This window comes from Theobroma cacao, chromosome 4 (assembly GCF_000208745.1).
Source record: "Theobroma cacao cultivar B97-61/B2 chromosome 4, Criollo_cocoa_genome_V2, whole genome shotgun sequence".
NCBI lineage: Eukaryota > Viridiplantae > Streptophyta > Magnoliopsida > Malvales > Malvaceae > Theobroma > Theobroma cacao.
The window spans coordinates 27,649,246-27,670,172 of record NC_030853.1 but is presented as its reverse complement, the minus strand read 5'-3'; the positions used below and the strand labels follow the sequence as shown (position 1 = coordinate 27,670,172).

Genomic DNA, 20,927 nt, shown 5'->3' with positions numbered 1-20,927 from the left:
CAATTTCTGCATTTCTCCTTCTATCATCTTCCACCCATTGTCAAAGACGTTGGCCACGGTGAAGCGATTTTAGGATCAGATGTGGAATTCTTTGTCCAAATATAATCGAGAAAATATCATATTTGATGAATTTAATACTTCACGATTAAATTAAATCATAGAAAATGTCGATTTGATGCTCTAGTGGCTAGATCCGGCTACAAGGAGTGCTAGATCAACACACTGTTACATCGGCCAAAGAAGAAGAAAGGAAAATGAAAAAAAAAATTCTATAAAAAGTTTAAGTTTTTAATTATATATTATAAAATAATATTTAAATTCAAAAATTAATTAAAATTATTAATATTTTAATCATAATAATATTTAAATTTTTAAAAATATTAATATTTAAACTATAAATTATTAATATTTTTAAATAAATTATAAATTATTAATAATTAATAAATAAAATAAAAATAAATAATAATATATTATAATAAAATATAATTTTTATCTTTTTATCCTCTATTCTTTTATTATTCAAAAATTATTTTTACCGATCAAACATTATAATAACAATTCCTACTTTATTCCATTTTATTAATCAAACTACTTAATAATATTTCATTTTATTCTTACTCTATTATATTCTCAAAGAATATTTATTCTATTTCATTTTATTTTATTTCACGAACCAATCATACTATTATATTATATAAAGCACATGAAAGGGAAAATAAATTTCTAAACTTATTTTAATAGTTCATTGACGTATAGTCTTGGACATTATCAATAAATTATATTCATCGCTTTATTAAAGATTTTGTAAGATAGTTTTAGTGGCATCCTACGTATATCTCATTTTAAGATTTCAAATGAAGAAAGCAATAGTAGTATAGTAGTTTAGTGGTAGTATTTTTCCAAGAAAAAGACTTAATGCAGAAGCATTTCCAAGTAAGCATGATAACATGCTGGATTTAGAGCTTCACAACCAGAACGATCGGTGTGTGGACAACATCCACTAACAGAAAAAGCATGGTTGAAATAATAAAGAAAGAACTCCACTTTCCAGTTTTCACATCAACTTAAGAATATGAAATACTAACATAAGGTAACCTACAGTAGTTCCCGGCTTCCAGCTTTTAGAAATTTCAAATTAGGTGAGCCATGGTTGATGGTTCAAGCCAACAAGAGCTGACATATCCTTATCAAGTTGGTAAATGGTAGACTAGCAACTTAGGAAATGTCTATGCTAATGACATTATTGTTGCCACATACACTTTGCCATCATGCAAAAACTAAACCCCACTGGAATCTGATCAATGGGTCTAATCAGAGCTAAACACCATGACTTGAATTTGAAAAAGAAAAATACCCTTCACAGGTTTATCATGTTTTTAACATGTTGGTGAGACGTGAGGCAATGCAATCTCCAATTTTGGGTGCAAAAGTGTGGATGGACTTGACCGGTAGGCGAAGACCACATAGTGTACCTCACAGTTTGGTTCCTTGCTATGTTGACTTCTGCAATCCACAAGATCGAGCCAGTTTAACTTTTAGACTCTTCTTGTGTATCTTGCTTCACGTGTTTCAGACAGGCACCAACAACATTTTTTCTTTTCTTATTGGTAGCACCAACAACATTCTTGTCAAGCTTCATTAAGACAGAACAAAAACTTCCCAAGCTGTGTTTTTAAGGCTCATTATGAATGAATCATTTGCCACATATGATAAATCTCTACGATAAGGTCAATGACTCAATCCTATTGTCCCCTGATCCTGATAAAAATTATATTCCTTATTAAGTGTACAACTGTTTATGAAGAGAATAATTACAGTTAAGTAGCTGAATGAAGGGATGCTCACTTTGAAGGGGAAAAATAGAAGGAAAAATCAACCATTTTATTTTTCAGATAGGTGATTAAAAACATACATGAGACTATGTTGGAGGCTTTGGTAAATCAGGACAACTTTAGGCTCTCACTGTCTTATTATGTAGTAGTGCCAGTCCGTCTCTGCTTTGGAGTGCTTGGTCATGGATTCTATATTTTTTTCATTGCATTGCCTTCACAACTACTTCTGAGGAGAGGGATCTGATGTAGCAAGCTCTGCATACATGTTTGAAATTGCTTTTGCGAAATATTCCCTTGCTTGAGGTCTCTTAATCTGGCCACAAATAATAAGACAGTTGAGATTTTGTTAACTTTAGTCTTTCTTTTCTGTTTTCCCTTTTTTTTTTCCTATGCAATGAGGTTTACACAAAAAATAGTAGGCACTTGCCTTAAATGTCGGAGTAAGAAGACCATTTTCCATTGTGAATGGTTCAAGCACCAAAGTCACAGCTTTTGCAAATTCGAAGCCTCTCAGCTGTTCCAAAATCAATCAAACCAAATTTCAGGCCCAGGGAAGAAGGAAATTAAAAATTCAAGGTGCAATTAGAATGTCTATACTAAACATTTAGTTCATCAAGAGGCATTGCCTGAGCTTCTCTTCCAACAGCATCCATCTCAGCCTGGACAGCAGCCCTTGCTCTTGGGTCATTGCACAGTTGACCAAAATCTTTGTACTGCACTCAATCATTGGCAGATAAGAATTAGCAGGTGATTAAGCAAGATAGTTAATGCACCAAATGGTAGAAGAAAAAAATAAGTTCTGAACAAAAAGAATACAGCCATAACAAAGATTATCCTTGATTTTTGCTGCAACGAAAACACCAAAAGATAGATCACCTTAATGCCTTCGGATGCAGCCCATGCTTTCAAAACATCTGGGTCCACTGAGACAATAGCTACCAATGAAGAATTAAGGCTGTCACCTACCAAGCAAGAGAGTCCAGTGTCAGCAGACGAGAGAAAGGAGTGCAGGAATTTATAAAACCACATTGTCTTACCGTATATAAAACACTGGGCAATAAATTTGCATTTAGCATATACATTTTCAATTTTTTCTGGAGCAATGTACTCTCCCTGAGCCAGCTTAAAAATGTTCTTCTTCCTGTACCAATACACATATTTTCCAGTACATTTCAAGAGATATACATGTCTCAGAAACACAGACACGCACCCCACTGCCAATTTAATTCAGGAAGCAGTTATTTGAATGCAGCACCAAAGTACTTCAGAAAATGAGAGAGAGAAGGACACTAATTACAAGAAATGGTGAACACTTCTATGTGCCACTCACGATTTCTGTCTGCAATTTAAGGGGTGTTAATACAATGTTTACTGTGGGAGTTATATGCACCATATGTAAAAGAAGGATACAAACATACTGTCCAAGAAGATTCTAGAGAGGGTTTTAACATTTAATTAAGAAATACATATGATGTATGACCTTACCTATCAATAATCTTTAGACGACCTCCAGGTAACCATAGCCCTATATCTCCAGTATGAAGCCATCCATCTTCATCAACAACTTCTCTCCTGTCCAATTTTTACATTATAGACGCATTTAATCTCAAATATATGAAAGTCTCAAGAAGAAAAAAGACAGATCACATGTGAGGAGCATACGTCTGCACTTCATCTTTGTAATAACCTCGGAAAACAATTGGACCCCTCACACAGATTTCTCCACGAGGATAGGGATGGTCATCAGACATGTAGTTCATTTCTGGAACATCCACAAGCTTTATTTCTGAAACAGGAAAGACAATTTATGAATTTATTGCACAAAAAAAAAAAAAACAGAAGAAAACATCATGAATAAAGCCAAAAGAATACGCCAAGGGCCAATTGTTTTATAGTATGCTAGACTTAAAACTTTCTTGTAATAACTCACCACAAGCTGGATTAGGAGAGCCAACATGGCCAGAAAGATTGTCACTCTCATCAATACAGCTTATGACACATGAAGTTTCAGTCATTCCATAACCTTCCACTACTCGACCACCGAAGCAGCTGCAGATTTGTGACACACATATTGATAAGAATGATAGGAGATATGAACTACTTCTTGATGAGCATTCAACATCTAAAAGTAATTAACTTACATCTTCAAGAAGTCCATGACATCAGGAGACAAGGGTGATGCACCTGAACCCATAAAACGAACGCGACCTCCAAGTTTGGCTTTTATCTTGTTGAACACCAGTCTGTCCCACATGGGAGATGGACTCTTTCCTTAAAAGGATGATACACATGATTAATACATATCAATGCAGTAAACTGGTACCGAAGGGCATATTCTTTTATAATATATATGCCAGTACACGTAATTGTACATACGTGTATGCACAGTCAAGTTATTCCCAGTGACCAGACTTGTAGTGCAAGGTAATCACTATATAGCTAAGCTACAAAAATGAAAAAAAGAAAGTCCTTTTGGCATGCCTCACATCTCAGATCTCAGTCTGGCACGATGACTTTAGTTCTTCAAATATGAATTAGTAATTTCAATAACAGTCAAATAATTGGCATGCCATTGGTTAAACAAAATGCATAAAGAAATAGGTACCAATCTGATGCTACAGGGCACTTTCAAGTATAAAAGAGAAAGGACATGGACGGAAGAGGAGGAGGATGCTCCAATAACTTCATTATTGAAGAAACTTGGCCACCTTAATAAACTGAGACTGAAGCAGAATTTATGTAGTAGTTGGATTTTATGAAAATTCCCAAACCATTTGTGTTGCAAAAGTGGAATCAACTTATGAACGCCATGTATTCTTCAGGCTTCTTAAGGTAGATTTAAACAGTCCAAAGGACATTAAACCTGTAAACCCTCATGCTGAATTATGGACCACAACCATAACTGACTAACGAATCAGTCATAGAGCTAATCTGTCCACGGCCTTTTTTTTCAGGGTCACTATCTGCCATACAAAATGGACTACAGCTCCACAACACTTTACATATATAAATATAATTAATGCACAAATGCAACAGGTTGATCAATTAACAAATATGGTTTCATTTCAGTTTTTCAATAAGTAGTTTCTTAACTCAAATATCGATAGCCATAATAAGTACATTTATGTTTAATAAAGACACTAGAATTTAAGCAATACAAATTATATTACTGTCATATTATAAGGCAAAGAAAATCCTACACTAACCCTCCAGCAAGGGATAGAAAGAAACACCAATCTAGTGATGTAAGTCTTTACCATTCATAATTGCTTGCTTCTTAGAATTGTAGGCAGCATTAAAAAGTCTCTCCTTTAGGGGACCAGATGTCTTTACAGCATTCAGAATACTGCACAAAGGAAGAGTTTGATAAAATGATTCGATTAATATATCAGTCACAATCAACTAAACAATCAGAGAAGTACCCTGCGTAAATTCTGTTATACAGTCTAGGGACACTGCAGAATATAGTGGGTCGTAGAGCAGCCATATCATCCATTAATTTCATGTTATCCTGCATACAAAGATCAAGAACCAGCATCTAAGGCTTCATCTCAAGAACAAAATAGACTTTTTCACATCTGCAGAGCATACATAGTACCAAAAGGTGAGACAGCTGCTTCAAGAACACGGAAGATTACTTATTTAAACTTGAACAATTATATGGATCTGAAAGCAACATGACTACAATTAAAAAAAAGCGAGAGGAAAAGAGCTTTGCTAGATTCAGTTAGACTAGCTACTTCTTACTTAGAAGGTTACCTTCACCCAGCTAAAATATCAAAAAAGGACAAAATAAAAACCAAAGATCATTTACAAATCAAATCCAATGACCACAAAAGAGAAGTCAGATTCACAAAAATAAAGATGCAAATCTAAAGTTTTTTGCTCGTTTTATTTTTTTAAGCAACAAGAAGCATAGGATTTCATTGAATCAGCTGTTCCAACAATTCAGTCAGAATGTGGACCAAACAAATTCAAAAATGATTCCAATGTAAAAATAAAACATAGATCACTTAAAGATCATATATGAGAATGAAGGTGTTTAGGTTTACTCTCATACCCCCTGGTAAAATCCAACTGCAGCTCCAAAATACACTGAAATGATCTGATTAGATCGTTCATAAATGTGTGCCAAAGGAAGATAAGATATGTAACTGAACAAAGAACAAACATTTCAGCAAGGAAGTGAATGTAAATAACAGTAAATTCAACCATAAATGCTAACTAAAAAATATTATATGAATTCAAAACCAATAGAACTTACATGTCTGAGGGGTTAAATTTTGTAGAAATGCAGCATCCAGCAATACTTGCAATCAAATTTTCATGGGTCAACACAACTCCCTGGCCAAAATTTATAAAGAATAAGTAGGCAAATAAAAAAACCTTTATTTACTTATTTGATTGTTCAGATCTGTTAAAATTCATAGGATTAAGCTATACCTTTGGTGTTCCAGTTGTACCACTAGTGTAGCAAATGGTTGCAACATCATCTGGCTTTGGTGGGCAAAAAGGCTGAAGGTTACTGTGGCCCTAAAGGAACCATTCACATGAGAAACAATTATAGCACACAACATTATACCAAAATTATAATATTACATATCATCAGATAACCTAGAAACCAAACTCCAATCAAATAAACAAATAAAATATAAATGCTGCATAAAAATGCAGCTAAGAGAAACTAAACATTCACCAAAACCCAAAAGAGGAATATGTTTAATGATAATAAATTAAGAATGCAACCAAAAGCATTTTCTGCAAAATTGGTGTCTTGGGTTGTGGGTGTCTGCAGACACAAGTTTTCAAAATCAATGTAAAAATATTATCATTAACCCTGAGTTTCTGGGCACCAAAAACAGCACAAGCAACAAAAAGATAAGGACAAGCCTACTTATCTCAAGCATAGCCTTCCTAGAAGTTGCCAAGATTAAAGATTATATGATGGGTTGATCTTGTACAATAGAAACAAGCCATGAAGCAAATAAAATTATCACCAGTGTATCTTCAAAGTCATCCTATGAAGAAACAATGATTATTGCTATGAAATAATTCTTGAAAGGCAAATAAGAAGAAAACATATCCAATTACCAAAACATGGACAGCAAAAAAATGCAGGCCAAACTTGGAGAAATTAAATGAATGCTTGCTCTTGATTTAACCATCTTGGACAATATGAAATAATATACTTTAAAAAATTATACTGGATCAAATCATACATATGCATTGGTTCTAAAAGTTACCAAGATGATGTTGCTATAAACTACTACAGTGATGTAGATGAAAAGGATTTCAAATTACCTGACTTAATAATTTTGAATATGTAACAACCTGAACGCCAGTTGATGGTGGCAGTGAAGGCACTTCATTGTCCATTCCTCCAACCACCTGCAGAATAGGGAAGCAAATAATTATACCCCAGGCAACTCAGTATGTACTTTTTTCTTGTTCAAAATATTCAGTAAGAAGGTTTGAAAAGGTCTGGCAGGAAAGATCAGGCAGGTTTATACCACAACCAGCTGCACAGATGGAATCTCAGACAAAAAGCTCAGCAACTGCAAATTACAAAGTGAAAAGATGAATAAATCTTGTGAAGCAATTCAGAATCCGCAAAACATTATGAACTAGACAATGAAAAAAGGTGTCAAGTACAAAATTAAATAGTCAATGAACCAAAATACTAGTAAAATTTGAGGGCTCATACAAAATATTAGCTATTTCTGTCATGCATTATAAAGACCATTTTACCAGGCTTAAAAGCCAATAGTACAAAGACGAAAAGAGCATAAATCCTGAGTTGAGGGGATGTAGAAGAGGATTTAGGATTATCTATCAGCGCGGTTAAAACAAATGCTTAGATTTTCGCTGCAAAAGTTTTCACAGAGGAAATGGAATTTAAATTTCAATTCCGACCATCCAAATTACACACTCAGAAAAGAAGTATCAGGGAAGAACAAATAATGTAAATCGTCCCAAGAAAGATTCTAGAAGTACTAAGATATCCCAAAAAAAGAGGTAAAAGAAACTTAAGACCTTAAAATGCTAAAAACAACTAAGCACTAGAAAATTACTTAAGCATGTCCACCAAAACATTATTATCGTACCCAATAAAGAATTCAATATTGCATATCAGTCAAAAAATTGACGACCAAGACATCAATGCATCCCTGGTTCATAGCCAGAAAAGACAGCTTTCACTGCAGTAAAGGGCAGTACCTTCTGAAAGCATGCATTCAAGAATCAGCTTTATCCTATCTACATTCTGAAAAAAAAATCCATTATCCTTTCTCAAAAATGGCCATTGCATTCTCTAGGTAATCTAGACATATCTAAGCCTCATTTCAAACTCTCACCCTATCCATCATAGCCACAAGCGAATAACATGTTTAGAAAGCAATTAGAAATTGGGACAGTCTCACCAGATTCCCATCCTATGAAGAATATAGTTGCAGAAGAAAATAAATGCCATAAAAGTTAATTTTTCCAGATCAAATAGGCGCCTTCTGCTTAAGTGTAGCCTGAAAAGAGCACAGATTAAACTTACAGAACTCAATGTTTGAGGCACGCAAAATATAGCTTTCACATCTGCATGATTTACAATGTACTTGACAGCATCCGGGCCTGCAAGGAAACAAAACTTTCCACTTAGCATCTTAACGATAGGTGAGGATGGACAAAAATTCAATTGAAAAGGAGAGCATCTGGCCAGTGGCAAACCTAGAGTGTCATATAAAGGAACTGATACAAGGGAATATGCAGAGCAGGAATGATCAACAATGAGCCACTCAGGTCTATTGATGAAATATATTCCAACACAAGAGCCCTGGCATTATAAAACCAGTAGAAACACATGCTACATGAGGAACAATCTATTAACTTAAAATGGGTATGTTACATGAAGCACATATGTTCACCAGGCAATAAACTTGTTACAGACAAAAAGTTCACTGTAGCACTTAAATATTAAACGTATAATTATCACTCAAATGCTCACCTTTGGTATTCCATGATATATTAGGCCAGAACCTATGGTGGCCCGAGCTGTACCAGCTTCTCCATATGTTATCCATTTGTACCTTCATAAATAGAAAATGGAAGTAAATGTATAAAGGAACTTTGACAACAGACTATGATCTTCATTTTGACAAAAGGAATCTTACTCTCCAACTGTTCCATCAACTCGAATTCTTGTGCCAAGATATTTGTAATCTCGGAAGGTATCAACTGCATGTCTAAATAAAAAAACGAAAGGAAAAGAAAAGAAAGATAAGTGAAGAACCATCAGACATACTTCAATTTGAAATAAATGATAAGGCATTGATGTATTGCATTCAGCCACACACCAACAAATTTAAACATGATTCAGCCAGGAAAAAGGAGATGCTCACACAAAATTATCGTGCAATGTACCGATATCAGGATGATCAGGAAATCTACTCATGAGCTTCAATGGAGAGTGAGCAGATCTGCCATAAGGCATAAACATAAAATAATAATCGACAACTGCTGAATGGGCAAGGGACAGCACAAAGCAAAAACACGAAGGATAGTAGCAATGTCTTACCTGTATACATTCCATTTTCCTGTCCGCAATTTCTCTGGCAGCACAACACTATAACCCTGTTCTGCTCAAAAATCAATATTATCACACGTAAGTTAAATGCAGATAAATTAGCAATAGATGTCCGCTTCTTACGGTTAAATCAGATAGAAACTAATTACATATTGCTTATTACAATGGATAAATTGGCTATCAGCTGCTAGCAGCCCTTCCTCTGTCCCAAAATAGATGGTGAGTTCCCACAAACCAGCTCTTTCCACATTTCCATGCGGTCATTACTTCAAATTCAAACTCAAATCATTCTTTTAACCTCTAATGACATTTCTACGAAGAGACCACTACAAACAATGTTTTTTCTTTTGATAGGTAGCAAATAATCCAATCAACCCCACCCACAACTCACAAACATGCCAGCCAGGCCCATAGATCCTGCTTACTAATAAATGGAGTTATGTCATCAGCATCTCAACAACCACCATGCATAGATCATCATTTCTGCTCTCACTTAACAAAAAATTGCAGATTTAGAAGAGACTAGCTTATAGACAAATTCCAAAACTGATTGCTTGTGTCATCTTCTCTATCTGATGAACTACTATTCACACTAAGATGCAACAACATTATACAGGAACAACCCTTGAAAGCAATTATTATTTCCCCAAGGACTGATCTAGAACAATGAACTCCTGCTAAATATCTTCTGAAATGAAAAAGAGAAATTACATATTTGTGTAGAGTTTAACTACATTTTCTGGATCTGCGGCTACGTAGACATAAGACAAAGCCATCCTCTAGAATAATATTCCTGTAATGAATTCCATTGCAGCTAACCTCTTTTCTTTCATTTTTACAAAACTCAAGACATTTCAACCGGGCATCACAACCAGCTCTCTGGATGATAGGAGTTAAATTCAAAAACACTTTAAAATATAACGTTTCTCAATTCCGTGGATAACATGTTTCTAGCTTCTGGAGGCCAAACCAGAACCGAAGCTTCCCGACAATCCATACAAAATATCACCATAGTACAAAGTTAAGCAACAACTATATCCGACATCACTGACACAAACTAATTTCCACTCAAAGTGGTTTTTCAAAAAAAAAAATTTCCACTCAAAGTGCTTCTTGGGACCATAGAAAACTTGTTCGTTACATCAAATATGAGCAAACTGACCCATTGACCATGCTGAGGGAAAATGACACTCGAAAGGCAAGTGCAAATCTTTCCCCTTAGCAAAGCCTTCGACTATGATGTCCAAATGATTGGAAATCCAAAAAAACAACAAAGAAAGAAAGATATTGTATCTGTCAAAGCCTCTCCTTTTTAGCAAACCTATGATCAACAAATTTTACTCAACAATCAACAGTAAGCTTCCTAAAAGAATTCTCAGATCAGAAAAGTAAGAACCTTTTTTTTGTTCTCCACATCAGAATCAAAAAGAGCAATCAAAAAAATGAAAACTTTATTACATCAAATATTTAAATAAGAATCAAAACCAAAAGCCCAGACCCAAAAACGTATATTTATAGTAATAAAAACAAAAAGCTTATATTTTTTCAGCAAAAGGACCATTTCATTTACCCAAAAGAAAGTTAAAAAAGAAAACCAGACCAACAAAAGCCTATATCATTTTTCTTCTCAACCGTACATATACACCAACGTACCGGAGGCGAACTCGCCGGCGGTTGGGTTAACACGGAGTTCGGAATGAGAACCGGCGGAGACGAGGTGGCCGTGAATGGCGTTAAGTCGACGTTGAGCTTTGGATGAATCCATGGGAAAGCTGACGTGGGTCCTTTCCTTTTTCGTTTTCTCGTTTTCCGTTTGTTTATCTGGAAGTCTTGTTAAGAGGAAGATGGCACACTTTTCGAAGATGCTGACATGTAAGGTTGTTGTTAAAGATAAGAGCTTTGCCTTGATGAAAACAACTAAAATAAAAAAGAAGAAGAAAATGGGAAAGGGTAAAGGATGGGTTCATAAATGGGATATATTTCTTTGTCTTGATGTTCCGAGTCTGATCATGTATGTTTTGATTCTCGCCTAAGCTTAGTTTTTGTGCCGGCAGTGCAACTGTTCTTGTCCCTTCTTGTCCAAATGTACAAGTACCAAACTTGTGAACTTTTCTTCTTCTTAATAATCATGTTTAAGTACTGTGATTTGGATTTAATAAGGTTAATTTTCTTTCTTCATCTTTGCCTTTGCTACTTGTTTATTTCATTTTTTTAATTAATGGGGCATTTAATGCATTTCCTCTTCTTTTATACTGTAGTTATCGTAACACGAACGATGAATGGAAACATAGGTGGAACCCAATGGCAACAACTATGTTGAATTTGAACAACAAGGGTAGAGTGGTAGGAAGTAGGAAACAGGAATTGCCCACGGTGGCTGTTAAATTCAACTTTTTCAACATAATTTTTAATTATCAGGAAACATACATGGGATTTAGGAAATATTAAAAACCGGGTGCTTCAGTTATGACTTTTTTCAAATGTTTGGTGAGCGAAAAAAGTTATCACGACTTTCACAGACCAAAAAAAGAAAGATTTACAGGGACATACTACAATAAAGTTGGAGGGCAACCAATGAGATGAGATACAGAAAGGTGGCTGACACTGTTATCCTCTTTGAGCACGATGGCCACTTTGGACTTGTCTTTGTCCAAGGCAATATTACTAGTTTCCACATAAAGGTACTGTTTTTCTAGAAGGGGATTGAAATTAATATCAAACACCGTTCATGTAAAAATTACATGGCCTTTTTGATATAATCGAATTGTGGGAATATCTTTTTTCATCAACTTGAAATGTCGTTTTTGGAAATAAAGCTTGAGTGTTTTAAAAGCTATTGTTTTGGTCATAACATAATCCAAACTTTTGGGAAGAGTTACTGTGGCAAGGTCACAGCTGGGGACCAATGGACTAACTTGCTTTATAGGTTAGCCCACTTATTTAGTTGCTGCATCTAAAAAGGAAGTGCCGTAGGGATTGAACCTAGAGCTATACTAGAAGAATCTGAGTTCAGTTCAGTTTATCATAACGATTATGTACGAACACGTATTGAGAAGTTGAGATTTTCTTTCTTTTTTTCTTTTTTTTTGCACTAAGAAATTGAAAATTTTCGCAGAATAAATTATTAAAGCTAGTTTTAAGAACAATTACTTGTTTATTTTGTAGAGGACCATGCCGTGCTGGGCCGCGTGTCGCATGCCAACCCGAGGCCCATACTAGCCGTGCTGTGCCGACTCAATTGGCCACGGTGACCCCGCCCGATATTCTAATAGCAATTAGCGACGTGAGTCGTTCTAGCACAGCCCATGGTGGGCTGTGTTGTGCCTCGGGCCACCCGCCCATATTGCCAGCTCGACCAGCTGCCCGTACTAAAAACAATAGCAATGGTGGTTGGCCTAACATTTAATGGTTTACAACTTATGCTGTTCCTTAGTACATAAGGCTTAAAATTGAAAGAAATGAGTTCCACGTAAATGTGGATATTCCATTGCAAATGGCAAGTCGATTCAGATACAAGCAAACAGATCCTTTAACCTGTACTTCAAATTACTAAAGATTATCTCCATTTTGCGGCCAGCATTCTAAACAATAATACTACTAATGGGCCTCTTTGTTATCAACTACTTCATTAAACAGGGGACATATATTACACCTAAGAAGCCTAAGTGTAGAATAAATCTTGACAACATTTTGTAATTGTATCCTGTTATCCTTCTAGAACAGCTCCATCAACTGCTGTGAAACATCTGCACCAAACAGTAAAAGGCATGATTTATCACAGCATAAGCAGCAAAGCAAAACCTTATTAGATACAATCAATTTTCTCTTCCCCTCCTTAGAGACCAGACTATGCATGTTGGTGGTGTTGTATATTTCTAGACATGTATAATTCTCTATTCACTGCCCAAACCCTTCTCTTACTCTAAATCAATAGTCATATCCATCATTTGATTGGTACCCATCTGTTGACAAAGGCTGGTGATCAGAAACTAAGGGAAAGGAGTCAATTTTGAGAGTGCATGAAGCACTGATTTTGACTTGCATAATGGCTGTCATTTAGAAGTCTGTTTATGTTACTTCTGCTAGATTCGAGTTGATATAAACCTTCCATATCAAAGTTTAAAATATGTAACGACCACAAAAAACCAATGCAATTGTTCCAATACTTATATATATTACCTTGGAGAATAGCCGGAGTAGTTTGAAACTCTTGCCAGATATTATTGGAAGAAGCAAGATCAAAATTTAGAAACTTCGCTGCAAGATAAGCAGCTCCGGCAGCAATATGATGGGGTTTAAATTGAAGCCACAATGAGCTCCTGAGCCTGCAAAATAGAAGTCCAAACTTCAACACACTATTGAAAATATATAACCAAGCAAAATTAGAACAGGACAGCCACCATTGTTTATCAAATGTGGAGAGTAATCAAACCAACCATGACAGCTACACTATAACGAACAGGCAATGTCTTGTACAACTTAGCACATTCCACCACAGAAACCACACATCAACCACAAAAAATACAAGAGATAATCAAAACAGTGATTTGAAGTAAAAAAAGACAAGTCATTTTTCCTTACCAACTAATGGCACCAATCCAGGTAGAATATTTTGCAAGAATCTCTGCACCATGGCTGATAGAGTACGAAAACTATAGCAAACATGCATACCCATCTAGAGAACACATCAATTCCAGCCCAAATCTGCTGTGCTTTTAACTCCAGTATTATAGACAAATCAAAAATGAAACAAACAGAGGTAGCAGCAGAATGTGGATTTCAAAGCAAATCTCTTCAGCTCATCAGTTATCTGAATGGACTCATCAACAAGCATGCCTCACTGCTCATGGAGCATGCATGCTACCCCAATTATAGAGAACTACGCAGGCAAGAGATGAAGCTATGAACAAACTTTGTAACCTACCCAATGAAACATAAGGTACGATATAGAACTGTATTATTAGCATATAGATACTAACTCAAATAAACCAGTGTAAAATAGTATGGAATAGCGTATACACTTGCCCTTTGTTAATAACCAAAACTCAAAAAAGAAAAATGATTAAAAAGAATAACCTTTTCAAAAGAAGTTAAAATGTGGACAACTCAAGAGTTGCAAATGTATTGAGAGCAGTGGCGCATAAAGTACAGATATACTAATCAATAGTTGACGATGAGGTAAAAATACAAAACATGTACAAATGATTTTTTTTTTTTTTTAATAATTTGGCCTTATAAAGCCTCCAGCTTGGTATGAAACTGGATGAACCAACCAGGACAAGAATAAATAACTTTTGAGCACATCTGATGCACATAACTTGTTTCCATGATTATCCTTCTCCTCTTCCTTATGGGAAAAACACAGAGGTGGCAAATGAACCTGAACCTGGAAAAATCTGAACTCCAACAAACCCAAAGTAACCAAAAAGTCAAAGACTTGAACCCAAAGAAACCCAATTCCAAAATCACCTGAACCAAGACCAAACTGGCCCAAAGCCATATTAGCCTGAACTTAACATTAAAATGCAAAATTCAATTACCAATTTCATTCTAACCCGACCTGAAACCCCAACCACCCAAACCCGTTGTGACCTAAACCTAACATGACCTGATACAAATCTGCCCATTCACCACCTCTAGAAAAACATTCTTCCACAAATAGCATTCGGTAGAAGAGCATGCCATGTCTCAAACCAGTGCCATGCATTACCTAATCACAAGAGCAAGCCCAAAAAGGGACCAAACCCTACCAATATTGCCAATCCAAGCCTGATTCCAAAAGAAGTTTAAAGAATACAGGCCTAGGGCTGCATAGCAATTGAGATAGGCTTTGTACTATTCTAAATGACAGTACATTCTCAAGTGAGTATATGCCCTTTTGGCTGAGCCTATTCTAGTTCACCCAAGTACAGGGTAACATTTTCAATATTCATTACTGATTGCTTCACAATGTCAACAACTTAGCCAAAAGTTTTGTCCAGCATTAGCAAAGTGCTCTAACCAATTTAGGTCATTTAAGGTTATCGAATATATGCAACTGCCTCCAACTGATACAAGATGTAACCTACCATTTCAAGAAGTTTCCACTTACTTTGCTAACTTCCTTGATACACTTCAAGGATGAGGCATCCTTTGTCTTTGTATTTTTCTCAATCTTCTAACAAATAAGGTCTGCATCACTTATTGCCTATATATATGTATATGTTACAGTATCAGGGTAAGTATTTACATAGTTATATAACAGATAAATATATGTGTTGACTACCTAGAGAAAGCAGGGCTGGAACCGTCTAAATATACAATAATATAGAGATGACAAAACCTAAATGAAAAAACCAAATTCAGTTTGAAACACAATTAACTGGCTTTAAGCTAAAACTAATACAACCAAATCATTTTTCAGGCGAAAAACAAAAACAAATAGAGACTAGCAGTGAATGATACTAATTAAATGTTTCAAAAGGAGGAAAGAAAGAAAGAGAGTAGATTTCAAACTAACAATGTGCTCCAAAAATTGAATCTCTCCCAAAGCGAAACAAACTCAATATGAAGCAAGACCGGGAGTTGAATGACAAGATAGCTCTCAATTCAAGGTCTAGAACCTGGTCAGAAGGGCAAATATCACTAGGTTCTATTGATCTATTCCAACTAGACAAAGAGAACATGAAGATACATGTTTGTTTCCTTTTCTTTATATTTTAGAATTGGTTGCTTCACGCCATGTTACAGATCAATTAATTTTTCCATCAACCCATCCCAAATGACTGGTACTGCATGCTAGTTTAGAATCAAACAAGTATGCATCAGGACTCTAAATCTGACATCACTGAGACGACTGAAGCCATGGACAGAGGATACAGATCCAGCTGATATCATAAATGAAAATGGAGAACCCATTACGTAATTAGAAATTTCAGAAATTTCAGAAAAGAGGTTTCAACGTTCATTAGAAAGACACTGCCATAGCAAAATCATATTGGAAAACCCTCATTTGAAAATCATTTTAAATGTTGGAAAAATAGTGAGAAACAAAATTAAAATTTTGGCAAAACCAAAAACTTCTTTCTTAAGGGGAAAAGGTAGGATGAGAATAACAAATCATGGTTTCACAACTTGGAAAATCATCAACAGATAAACTCATTGTTTATTGTATCCTTTTTTAAAAGAAAAAAGAGGAAATGACCCCACTCTACACAACATATTGACCCTTCCAAGTCAATAATTTTTCTCCAGATCAGTGTGGAATGGACACAAAGTGCGAAGCAGCCAGGAATTTCACAAACTCAGTTTGTGCATGGACTCCAGAGGACTGATTCCATATAAACTGAAACTCATAGAAAAAACAACAGGGGTTAAAGTTAAATAACAAAACTATTTTCTGTAGGTTCTGTGGCTTTCATAGCCAGGACCAAGTTGGGTATAATCATAGGAAAAGAACCATTAACATCAGCAGTTCAACTTCAGATGTAAAAACAAAACTTTCCATGAACAGCACATCAATCCGCCAGCTAACAATATCATACAGGCGAGCACGCTAATCTTGTAAAAACCCTGCAATTATATGCCATGCCAAAAGAATCAATATGCCATACCAGAATAACTACGTAGAGTAGCTGGGCTAAAGAAGAAAATTATCGACACAAGCACACATTTTTTGGACGAGATGGAAGAAGATAACCTGTATAACCTTCTTCACACCCCAACTCTTCATGGGACACACCCCACCCAAAATCCTTTTAAAGTTGAAACCCCATAAAATCTGCTGATTGGTGGAACTGGAACACCCATTACTCCAAGTGTATAAAACAGCCACTCAATCATAGGACAAGAACACATCCCAATTTATTGAGCATTATTCTTAGACTACTTTCATTTACACAAACATCACAACAATATAACCCAAACTAAAATTGTACCTGAAAAGGCAGAAGGATCATAATCATTGTTTATGTAACATTTTGTATGGCATCAAGGTGAAGTTCACAATGCAGCAGTCAGTTTTACTTCTAAATAAACTGAACTAATCCTTACAAACACATTGCACCTGTATCAGATTAAAAAATAATCAGTAAGGCTGAAGCATAAATCATAATCTTACCCTTCACTGACCAAGTTTAACGCCATATTCACCAAGACAGTTTGTGAAAGGCCTAATTTGTTAAGAATGGATGTAAGAGGAGCATATGGATGCTGCACGTTAAGTTCAAAATTTAAAGTAGTAAGTATCATTTGCTCTGCCTCAATCACGCGTTCCCGATACTGCTCGAACCAATCCTGTTCAACAGACAAGTCATTTAATGTCAGCATGGTGAAAACTAACATGGCAATCTTTTCCTTTTCCAAAGTGGCGACAGTAAATTCTTTTATATAAGCCAAAAGATTTTCCACACCTTCAAGTATAATAATGTAGGAAATAATTACATAGCTGTCTCTAGAGTGTTTTGAACAGAAAATGCATGGTTTAATGCTTAAGTTCTGACAACCAGACAAGACTATATCAACTTTTGGCTGTAACACATGATTTCTATTCCAAATTTGCTTCATTACCAACTACTAAGCTGCAGCCTAATCATCTCTGGCAAAATGCTTTCCATAAATGACAAAATTCAAAAGGCTTAAATAGACTTCATGGCATCATATTCACTAATATGCTGCTAAATAATTTAATCCCTTTTATGTTTCTTTGCATGGATAAATTGGAAGGACTTAGAAAGGTACTCACAACAGGGAGCAGATAGGACAAGAATGCAACATCCTGCTTGTGGAATATTTCACAAGATGCTCTCAACACATTGTTCAAAGGCCGTGGTGTCTCCTCACTCTTTGCAGCAAGAAAAAGAGCAGCAGTAGCAATCAACTGCAAAAGAGCCAAATAAATGGTAATGGGCATTTTCATTGCAAGTCAACTAGCATATACAAATTATCTAAAATTGGAAAAAGATTCTCCTTGAGTAAAAAAAAAAAATGGTGTAAGGCAACCTAAACAAACTCAACTTGACCTAATCCTCAGCAGCTTCATAACTTAAGATTATATAGCGTCTAAATGAGACATCTTCGGAAAAGTATTCAAAGCATAACAACATTGTCCAGAAACCAAGAGAATACCAACCTTCTAAAAATTAAAAAATTAGGATTATTACTAGCCCCCTATGGAATAAAAATTCCAAAGAACTAAAAAATGCATTAGCTCCAAAAGATGAGGAAAAGAAAAAGGAGAGGTGGTGTTTGGAGATTGCAAACAGATCTTAAGTTACAAAATCAACAGAAAAATTTTTCTTACAAGCATATAAACATAATGTGGAAACATCTTCACAAAAAAATTTAATACATAAATAAATAAAATGTAATGAATTCCTTAAGCATTAGTATCTGATACTCACAAATCTATCATGGCAAGCATGTGATCTTCGGACAAAAAACCTATGGCATAGAACCATGGCAGTGCCAATAGTAGTTTGTGGTCTGCAAAACACAACATGGATTTGATTACATCAGAAAAAAGTATAAATGATTTCAAACAAATTAAACTACAAAAAGGTCAAGGAAATAGCACAACTAGGAAACGTATTCAAGATTGAGAACTTACAACTCAAGCTGCAAACCAAGATTCTGAATGAAGGCACAATAGGAATAGCGCAGATGTGTTTCGCGTAAGGCATCAATACCATCTCTTCTTGATGGTGAATATCTCTCAATCTCGTCCCTGGACATAAAAACAGGTTCATCATCTTCCAATTGTGACCGATCACGTTTACTGCTGATAGATGTAGAGGCTTCAGCATTTGATCTTATAGGAGGAGGGATGAAATTGCTGGAGTCTGATGGAGCAGCCGTGTAATGCATGTTAGGTGGTGGATAGTGTCTCCCACTATCTCCCCAAGTAGCAGCTGAAAACTTCCGTCTTTTCAAAGAAGGAGCACAATTTGGCTGAGCATAATGATAACCTCTATTATGCTCCCCAAACTGGCCTGAGAATTCGTGGGCATGATTAAAATTCCTGGTAGGATTGCAATTCGAATTCCAGTTCCTGTTCCTGTAGTTGTTGGAACTATTATTGTTGTAGTTATTTCTATTGAAAGGGTACCGGTAATCATCCTGAAATGTGCCCCCTTGCGGACGGCAATTCCTTGCAAAAGACATTGCTCCTTATTTCCTTTTGGAAGGAAACCTGCAAAAAGTTCAGAGATTCAGCATGAATAAAAATGAAATTACCACAAAATATCTCTGTTGGTAAGGTGGGATTGAAAATAATAAAAACTCTTCCAAGAAAATCTATAAAATAAAAATTATGGCTTTGATTTTTCTGTTTTAACTAAATTTAAGCCAGTGAATTAAAGTTTGTATTTTAGCCTCAAAATAAGATTTAGAAAACAAAAGGTTAGAATTTTTTCAATTTGACATATTCAAGCTAACTCATTCCTTAGATGCTTGGTTTTTCTCGATTTCTCTTCTCCTCTAAGGATCGGGTATTTATTAAGTTACTTTTGCTCTAATCATACCTAATCCTACTAAAAGTACAGCCTAATTTAGAATCAAATTTAAGGAACAAAAAGGCTCTAAATTAACCAGCAAATATAGTAAAAAAAATTCAAAATCCAAACAGAAAGACATACGAAAACCAAACTAAAAGAAATCAAATTCTAAATCAACTATTAAAATTTCAACAATATATTAGATCAACATTAAAAAAATAAATAAACCAAAAATCAAACTTTTTCGCACCGAATTGGGGAGAAACAGCTGATTTACCATGAACCAAAAACAATATTTAACGATAAAATTTTTAAAAACAATTACCAGAATAAAAAAGATCGAGAAAAAATTCGTGCTTTTGTGACGCGATTTAAGGTGAGATTAACGAAAGACTACGATCCGAAATTGAGATGGAATTAGGGTTTAGAAGGAAGGAAGGGAAGCGGGGAGGGAGGTGGTGAAAAAGAAGGGAGAAAAGAAAACTTGGAAATAAAAATTTCCAAAAGATAATTTCAAAATCCAAAGGAAGCAAGCAAGTATAGTTCTTTTCCACTTTTCCCTTTTGATCTTTCTTCCGTGTCAATTCAACCAAAAAATGATAATGAAAAGATAAAATTCGGTCAGGTCGGGTAAGGTACGCCAACCGAATCCTCGGGGATTGATTCTAAGATAAACGCGTGTACTTATCAATCGTCACGCCACCGAACAAACGTCAACGGTTTTAGGCCCATCTCATTGGGTTAAGCCCGCTAACCCTCTCCTGTGTTAATGGGCCAACGAATAAGGCCCGTTTTAAGGCCCAATTGGATATTGTAATAATGCTTAATTAATAGATAAAAGGTTAAGACTCGATCGTTATAAAAGGGAGGCTGATGAACCAATTTAGCAAAAGAAAGGAAACCAAGCACGGTATTCCAATGATCGATTGCTTCGCTGTTTCAAGGTGCTTTAGGGATTGATATTTAGATACTGAAATAAAGTTAGCATGATGGAGATCATCTCCAACTCAGAACCACAGCAAGCAAAAGTTGACGATTTAATATGGAAGA

The 20,927-nt window shown here is 35.4% G+C and overlaps 2 protein-coding genes across 6 annotated transcripts; both read right to left on the bottom strand.

Moving 5' to 3' along the window:
* Window positions 1,657-11,318, bottom strand: LOC18602948 (long chain acyl-CoA synthetase 6, peroxisomal). Of its 2 annotated transcripts, none has more exons than XM_018119159.1 (23): window positions 11,059-11,318; window positions 9,397-9,457; window positions 9,221-9,298; window positions 8,993-9,064; window positions 8,827-8,908; window positions 8,550-8,655; window positions 8,377-8,453; window positions 7,343-7,387; window positions 7,134-7,220; window positions 6,276-6,365; window positions 6,097-6,176; window positions 5,893-5,986; window positions 5,255-5,343; window positions 5,090-5,178; window positions 3,974-4,103; window positions 3,763-3,881; window positions 3,495-3,618; window positions 3,318-3,404; window positions 2,870-2,973; window positions 2,709-2,794; window positions 2,459-2,545; window positions 2,260-2,346; window positions 1,657-2,145 (listed from the first exon to the last, which is right to left on the bottom strand). In XM_018119159.1, exons 1-23 carry the CDS (start codon window positions 11,168-11,170, stop codon window positions 2,053-2,055), a joined length of 2,079 nt encoding a protein of 692 aa, XP_017974648.1. In that variant the 5' UTR covers window positions 11,171-11,318; the 3' UTR covers window positions 1,657-2,052. The 2 variants fall into 2 exon arrangements, with proteins under 2 accessions (XP_017974648.1, XP_017974649.1); XM_018119160.1 differs by having other exon boundaries at window positions 9,569-11,317.
* LOC18602947 (cyclin-T1-4) lies at window positions 12,855-20,516 on the bottom strand. 4 transcript variants are annotated; one of them, XM_018119177.1, is made up of 9 exons: window positions 20,203-20,516; window positions 18,992-19,573; window positions 18,786-18,867; window positions 18,128-18,262; window positions 17,504-17,679; window positions 17,084-17,321; window positions 13,987-16,956; window positions 13,585-13,730; window positions 12,855-13,151 (listed from the first exon to the last, which is right to left on the bottom strand). In XM_018119177.1, the coding sequence occupies exons 2-6, from the start codon at window positions 19,543-19,545 to the stop codon at window positions 17,279-17,281; spliced, it is 990 nt and encodes a 329-aa protein (XP_017974666.1). In that variant the 5' UTR covers window positions 19,546-19,573; window positions 20,203-20,516; the 3' UTR covers window positions 12,855-13,151; window positions 13,585-13,730; window positions 13,987-16,956; window positions 17,084-17,278. The 4 variants fall into 4 exon arrangements, with proteins under 4 accessions (XP_017974666.1, XP_017974665.1, XP_017974667.1 ...); XM_018119176.1 differs by having other exon boundaries at window positions 13,987-17,321; XM_018119178.1 differs by lacking the exon at window positions 17,084-17,321.